This window comes from Podarcis cretensis (genome assembly GCF_951804945.1).
Source record: "Podarcis cretensis genome assembly, chromosome: 18".
Classification (NCBI taxonomy): Eukaryota; Metazoa; Chordata; class Lepidosauria; order Squamata; family Lacertidae; genus Podarcis; species Podarcis cretensis.
The window spans coordinates 9,127,988-9,135,589 of NC_137188.1; the positions used below are offsets into that span (position 1 = coordinate 9,127,988).

The 7,602-nt window shown below is 47.9% G+C and overlaps 1 protein-coding gene across 2 annotated transcripts; it reads left to right on the top strand.

The window, feature by feature from the left end:
• The first annotated feature begins 1,980 nt into the window (after positions 1-1,980).
• GDF15 (growth differentiation factor 15) lies at positions 1,981-6,794 on the top strand. 2 transcript variants are annotated; one of them, XM_079961160.1, is made up of 3 exons: positions 1,981-2,451; positions 3,659-4,075; positions 5,101-6,794. In XM_079961160.1, the coding sequence occupies exons 2-3, from the start codon at positions 3,778-3,780 to the stop codon at positions 5,877-5,879; spliced, it is 1,077 nt and encodes a 358-aa protein (XP_079817286.1). In that variant the 5' UTR covers positions 1,981-2,451; positions 3,659-3,777; the 3' UTR covers positions 5,880-6,794. The 2 variants fall into 2 exon arrangements, with proteins under 2 accessions (XP_079817286.1, XP_079817285.1); XM_079961159.1 differs by lacking the exon at positions 1,981-2,451 and having other exon boundaries at positions 3,476-4,075.
• Positions 6,795-7,602: the final 808 nt, after the last annotated feature.

Here is a 7,602-nt window from a genome sequence, read left to right on the forward strand (position 1 = left end):
CCGCTGCTCGGTCCCAGCGCCTGCCAACCTAGCAATTCGAAAGCACCTCCGGGTGCAAGTAGATAAATAGGGACCGCTTACCAGCGGGAAGGTAAACGGCGTTTCCGTGTGCGGCTCTGGCTCGCCAGATGCAGCTTTGTCACGCTGGCCACGTGACCCGGAAGTGTCTCCGGACAGCGCTGGCCCCTGGCCTCTTAAGTGAGATGGGCGCACAACCCCAGAGTCTGTCAAGACTGGCCCGTACGGGCAGGGGTACCTTTACCTTTACTTAACCTGCCAGACAGGAAATAAAGCGACAGGAGAAAACAACATGCAAATGTTCTGTTTTAGATCTGCCTTATCTGAGGGGTGGTCTTAGGTTACACCCCTTCTGTGATGAATGCATAATGTTTCTGGGGGTGGTCTTGATCTACAGGATGGGAATTTCAAAAGTCTTTATAAGCCCTTGCACAGCAATTTTTGGGGTCCTCTTCCTCTCCTGCGTATGAGGGGAGCACCCTGTTGCAACAGATCAATAAAGATCAAGCTTACTAGCTGCTTTGCTTCTCAATATTCTCTGGTTGGCCTCTGTTATTTTCTCCTACCAATAGGGAACCTATGTAAGGACTCTATATGGGCTCTTGGATACCCCATAAGGGAAAAGGGCATATTTTTATTTACAACAGCAGCATGACTAAGCCGCGCACGGAAACGCTGTTTACCTTCCCGCCGGAGTGGTACCTATTTATCTACTTGCACTTTGACGTGCTTTCGAACTTCTAGGTGGGCAGGAGCAGGGACCGAGCAACGGGAGCTCACCCCGTCATTGCGGGGATTCGAACCGCCGACCTTCTGATCGGCAAGTCCTAGGCTCTGTGGTTTAACCCACAGCACCACCTGGAACTACTCCCATATATAAATGTTTTGTTTTTGGCCTTGGCGCCCAGAGAAGTGAGTTCACCAACTCCTCCATGGTTGGGTGGGATCCAGGTCAAAACTGGCCTTTTGGTCCTCTTCTCGCCTCCATCAATGATGACGCTGGATTTCTGGAATGGAAAGAATCTCTATGGAGCTGCAGCAGCGGGGTTTGACTTTTGCCTGGAAGCAGCCTCAATTAATTCTTCTGCTGTGGAATCTCAACGCTTTCTGGGCGTCTCGCTGACACCTCCTGGGCTGTTTTCACTGCCCTTTTAGGGGACCCTGAAATGACATACTTTCTTTGTGAGAAGGTTGCAGTCTCCCGGGAAAAGGATCCTCTTTGTGGCAGAAATGACTGGCAGAATCCGAGACCAGGGAAAAGAGTCGGCGGAAGAAGACTGGAAGAAATTTAAAGACTAAAGAAATTAAGTGGTTTCCAGCTGTAATGCTTAAGAGAATATGAAAAAAAGGTTTAGAAATATGTAAAAACTAATGGTGAGGATTTGCTGAACTAACAATTTGAATTGGAATACAAAAAAGGGAGGTATGAGGAGGTCTGGAAAATAAGTTAAAAGAAAATAAGTAATGGAAATTCTATGTGTTTTTAATTGTTTTTATTTTTGTATTTTTGTTATTTTTTCTTTTTATTTTACATTGTATTATTTTTGAAAACTTTAATAAATATTCTATATAAAAAAAGAAAAGGATCCTCTTTGCACAACGAACGTCTCAGAAGCTTCAATTCTCCATGGACGGCTGAGAGAAACCAATTCGGATTCCCCCCTCTAAATCAATTGCCTGAACAGAGGCCATTAAAAAAATAAAATGATTTGGGGGCCTGGGCCACACCCTGTGAGGCCCCGCTCCCCCCAAACCAGCCCCCCAGCGTCCCATAAAGCTAATCCCCACCCTATAAGGAGCAGCCCTCTGGTCTCATAGAGGCGAAACATTCGCAAACAGCTCCAAAGCCATGCTTTCAGCGAAGGTTTCCCAACAGAATTGGCTCGCGGCTTCTCAAATATGGTGAGGAATTTGTTCCTAGTCCCGGAGGGGAGGTTGTGAAATGATTGTGAGAGTCTTGTTTCCCTCCAGGGAAGGGTTTTTGGGTTGCAGGTCCCCTAGTGATGGGCGAAGGGGTGGCGTATGGGATGCAGCGGCAATGACGCCCTCGTGAATCAACATCCCTCGCGACTCCAATGTTTGGACGGGTTCATTCCACACGGATCACCCGGGCCTGTTTTATGGCTTCCTCTGCCTTGTAAATCGCCCGGCCGGCATTTTCGGAACGAAGACTCTTCACGAAAGCTCACCACCGACTGACCCAATAATGGAAGGCGTCGAATCACCGCAAAAATATTTGGATGGGAAAAGGAGGCCCAGATTCCAAAAAAAACACTTGACGTTCCAGCCCCTTTTGAGAGGGTGCGATCCGGTTTGCGCTGGGGGTTCTGAAAGGAAGCCTCGCATCAAAGGAAGGGAACATCAGAATCATGTGATTGCATCAAAGGAAGGGACCCAGGGGTCATCTAGTCCAACCCCCGCAGTGTAATGTTGGTGGTCTCTCTCATCATTCTTCACCGATTCAGTTGAGGCTGGTGGGATTTGGGAGGCCATACACATATGGAGGGAGCCACAGGTGACCCCCCCTGCCCCCCATCCTGGTCTTTTGCCTTAGTTGGACATACAAAATGGCCATGTTTGGAGGCGGATTCGAACCCGCCTCTGGCTGATGTTTTCTGTTCAGACCAGTTGCCAGAAAAGCAAAAGACAAAGGCTCGTTTGGAGAAGGAGCAAACTCACAAAGAGAGCCTTCCTGGATCAGGCTGAAAGCCCGATTTGAACTCTATAGAGGTCCAGCGCCGAGGGCCTTCTGGCGGTTCCCTCCCTGCGAGAAGCCAAGTTACAGGGAACCAGGCAGAGGGCCTTCTCGGTGGTGGCACCCGCCCTGTGGAACGCCCTCCCACCAGATGTCAAAGAGAACAACAACTACCAGACTTTTAGAAGACATCTGAAGGCAGCCCTGTTTAGGGAAGCTTTTAATGTTTGATGCATTACTGTATTTTAATGTTTTGTTGGAAGCCGCCCAGAGTGGCTGGGGAAGCCCAACCAGATGGGCGGGGGTATAAATAAATTATTATTATTATTATTATTATTATTATTATTATTATTATTAACCTATCATTTTGCAAGCCTGAGCTCTGGAGGGTAGGACTTGAACCCACGGCTTCAAGTTCCAAGAAAGGAGATTCCAGCTAAATATGAAGAATAACTTTCTGGTGGTAGGAGCTGTTTGACAGTGGAACGGTCTCCCTTGGAGGTTTTTCAGCAGAGGTTGGACGGACATCTGTCCTGGATGCTTGAGCCGAGAGTACGCCTCTGAGACCCAGTTCCTGGAAACCACATGGAAAATCATAGAACTAGAGTTGTGTGGGACGCCCAAGGGTCATCCAGCCCAACCCCAGCAATGCAGGAATCTCGGCTCAAGCACCCACGGCAGATGACCATCCGACCTCTGCTGAAAAACCCGCAAGGAAGGAGAGTCCACAACCGAGGGAAATGCAACCGTTCCCGCTTTGCGGCTTCCCAAAAATCGCTGTCCGCTTGGGCACTGCCGCAGAGGGCAGAAGTCCTGGCCTTTGGCCCCACACACCCCAAGCATCTTCGAGTTATTATAAACCTGTCTGCTCCAAGGAAGAAAAACACACACAGCCGACTGTCAAAATCTTTTTCTTTTTTTTCCCTTCCTTTTCTCTGTTTACAGTACTTCCACGTCATTGGTGACTTAACTTCGCCTCGGGTATAAAACCAAAGGTCTGGGCCAGCCAAGCACAGCTCGCTGGAGAAATTTGCCACCTCCGAAGTCTCTGACTTCCAACCACGATGCCCGGAGCCTCTCACCTTGCCACCAGCCTTTGGGTGCTGTTCCTGCAGTCTCTCCTGTCCGGTGTGGTTGACCTGCGACCCCACGGCCCCCAAGACACCCACCCGCAACTGGAGGCTGTCAAACAAAGCATCCTGGACCGCCTTGGGATGGAGAAACCTCCCAGCATCCGAGGGGCTTTGGGTCAAGGTGGGCTGCAAGGGGCTCACCTGGTCTACCGGGAGATGCTGGCACAACTCAGAGCGAACCAGACCTTGACAACGGCAGCGAAAACTGTTCATACCTTGAGGGCGAAAGGTAAGCTTCACTGCATTCCTAAAGCTTTTGACACAAAATTTGACATCGTTCAGTTCACTTTCAATCTCATAATTCCTTACGTTTCGATTTCCCAGCTGTGACGCCCCTGTTGTAGTACTTTACAAGCTGCCGTAACTGCCATTTATTTTATACTGCATTATGACTTATATTACTGTCATTTATTTCCTTCCCTTGCCTGTTATTCAAATCCTGATCGTGGTTTCATTTGCCTGTCGCTTTCTCTCTCTTTCTCTTTCTTTTTAATAATATTTTTATTAAATTTTGAAAAATTTACACAGAAAATTCCAAATGCATTTTAAAAAGAGATTTCTTTTCTATTTTCGGCTTCCGAGACGTTTTCCTTATCCCTCTCCAATTTTGCTGCATCTTCACTCTCTTTTAAAAATCATAATCGTAACACAATCGCCTCTCATTCTTTCTGCTGCTCATAGCTCAAAACCCAGTCGCGGATTCTTCCTGCTGTAATTTTTCTTCAAATAATCCGAAAAGGGCTTCTGTTCTTCAACAAAAATTAGATTTTCTGTTAGATTTTCTGTGCAGACTGTGTTCTTGCTAGTCAAATCAAAAGTTAAGATTGCAATGGAAATGCTTTGAAGATTATATAAACACTGTTCACAAAATAATATGTTGATATGTATAGATTAAGACTATAGAATGTATAAGAAGAATGGTGTGGAAATGAGATATGAAAGAAAACCAGATAAGAAATGCAATGCAAGGATTTAACATAATAGAAAACAGAAATCTGGGTGTGGTGGAGGGGAGCCAAGGTTGGGTGGTGGGAATGTAATTTTATCTATATTATTTTTTGTGTTTTTCTTTTGTCACGTGTTTCTTTTATATCTTTGTGTTTTGTATCTTTGTGTATTATTGTATCGTGTGTATCAGAAATGAATAATAACAAAAAGATTGTGTTCTTGCTAAGAAAGAGTTAACATGGCCTACTCTGTGTGATTTATCGCTGGCTCGCTCCTGATGTCTTCCTATCTTCATTCTCTCCACAGTTAAGATTCTGGGTCATGGATTGGCTGCAGGTCCAGGGGTCACCAGCGACCCGCTCAGGCCCCTATACAGTCTGGAAGTCTCCAGGACAGCAGCACTCAGCCGGGACCTCCGCGTCTTTCGAGCCGAGCTGTCTCTGTCCAAGAAGTTCTCGCACGTCCCCGGCATCTCCCAGCTCAATTCGACCAGGTTGGCTCGCGTCAACATCTACAGACTGACTGGTGGGGATGGAGAAACCACCACGCTCCTGGCCTCCCAGGTGGTCTCGAGGACCACACCCGTCCTCAACCTCGGAGACGCCGTGGGGCAGTGGCTAGCCGGGCCCGACCCGAGGCTCCATTTGGGTCTGGAGTTTCCCACAGATGTGGCTTCCTCTGTCCTGGAAGGGAGAGAGTGGCTCCCCTTGGAGGTCGAGACGCAGGGGCGCAGGCAGGTCCGGAAGCGGAGGCAGCTGGACGAAGAGTGCGGCAAAGGCGACACCAAATGCTGCCTCCGTTCGCTCAAGGTTTCGTTCGCTGACATTGGGTGGTCCGACTGGGTGCTGGCGCCCAGCAGCTACTCCATGAGGTTCTGCGAGGGTTCGTGCCCCCACAACTACAAGCCGGCCAGTATGCATGCCCAGATCAAGGCCAGGCTCCATAGCCTGTCCGGGGAGACGCCGGCTCCCTGCTGCGTCCCCGCCGCCTACGAACCCATGGTCCTCATGCACTACGCCAGTGACGGGAAGGTGGTGACGCAGCTCTTCGACGACATGATCGTCACACGTTGCCATTGTGCGTAGCAGCCCAGGGAGGGCGGAGAGAGGGGTTCTGCGGGAAGCGGCATCCTGTCTGTCCGGAGCAAGGGGACAATAGAAACAGCCCAGGCTCAGTGCCAACTCTGGTGCAAAACAGCACTTTTTGGGAGGATATATGTGTGCTGAACATCGCCTCTTCTTGCCAGTGCATTGCCCAATTGGCAGCTCCTTTTTACTACTAGGTCATTTTTTCTCAAAAGTCTGTCTTAACCCACCAGGGACCTCTTTTATCAAAAGCCCGTCCCAACCCATCAGGGACCTCATTTCCTAAAACACCATCCCAACCAGTCAGGGACCTATTTTCCCGAAAGCCCTTCCCAACAAATCAGGGATCAAGGACCTATCTTATCTAGGCCATCTTTTCTCAAAGGTCTGTCCTAACCAACCAGGGACCTCTTTTATCAAAAGCCCGTCCCGACCCATCAGGGATTTCATTTCCTAAAACACCATCCCAACCAGTCAGGGACCTGTTTTCCCGAAAGCCCTTCCCAACCAAACAGGAATCAAGGACCTATCTTATCTAGGTCATCTTTTCTCGAAAGTCTGTCCTAGGCAACCAGGGGCCTCTTTTATCAAACACCCGTCCCAACCCACCAGGGACCTCATTTCCTAAAAGACCATCGCAACCAGTCAGGGACCTATTTTCCTGAAAGCCCTTCCCACCCAATCAGGGATCAAGGACCTATCTTATCTAGGCCATCTTTTCTCGAAAGTCTGTCCTAGGCAACCAGGGACCACTTTTATCAAAAGCCCATCCCAACCGGGGTCCCTTTTCACAAAACCCTGTCCCAACCAAATACCGTATTTTTTGCTCTATGAGACTCACTTTTTCCCTCCTAAAAAGTAAGGGGAAATGTGTGTGCGTCTTATGGAGCGAATGCAGACTGCGCAGCTATCCCAGAAGCCAGAACAACAAGAGGGATTGCTGCTTTCGCTGCGCAGCTATCCCTCTTGCTGTTCTGGCTTTTGAGATTCAGAATATTTTTTTCTTGTTCTCCTCCTCCAAAACTAGGTGCGCCTTGTGGTCTGGTGCATCTTATAGAGCGAAAAATACGGTACCTCTTATCTCAAAAGTCCGTCCCAACCAATCAGGGTTCGTCCCCTAAAAACCCAAAAACACCATTACAGGTTACAAGCACTTTAATGCAGTAAACAAAGAGCTTTATTTATAAGTGGGTGGTATTAAATGTAGAGGATAACTAGTAATTCTGGGGTTCTTTGAGGGCATATATGTCAAAAGCAGGGTCTTGCAGGGGGGGTGAGTGACAGACGAGTTTGATCATGTCCCCCTGTTTTCTGAGTACCTGTCAAAAAACCCCAACCTGTTTTGTGGTTCTAAATATGTGTGTGTGTGTGTGTGTTTTTAAAACCCAGTCCTCTTATTTATTGTTAACTTATTCTCGTTTGTGTCGCCAGTGTTTTGGACGTGCTGTTGGTTTGTATTATTTATATAAGATTTATCTGGAGACGGGTGGGGAGTAATGAAAAGAGCAATAAAAAATTCTCCAAATAGGTCTTGTTTATGTTCTTCATTCCTAAGGTAAAGATTAGGGAACAGCCTCTCCACTATCTTGTACCCAACACAGAGAACACCCAACCCAAATCTGTCCCCAAATCCATTGGAGATTTCTAATGTTTCATCCAGCTGTTCTGAATTCCTTCTACAAAATCCTGCAGAATCTTGGAACTATCATAGAATTGTGGTCCA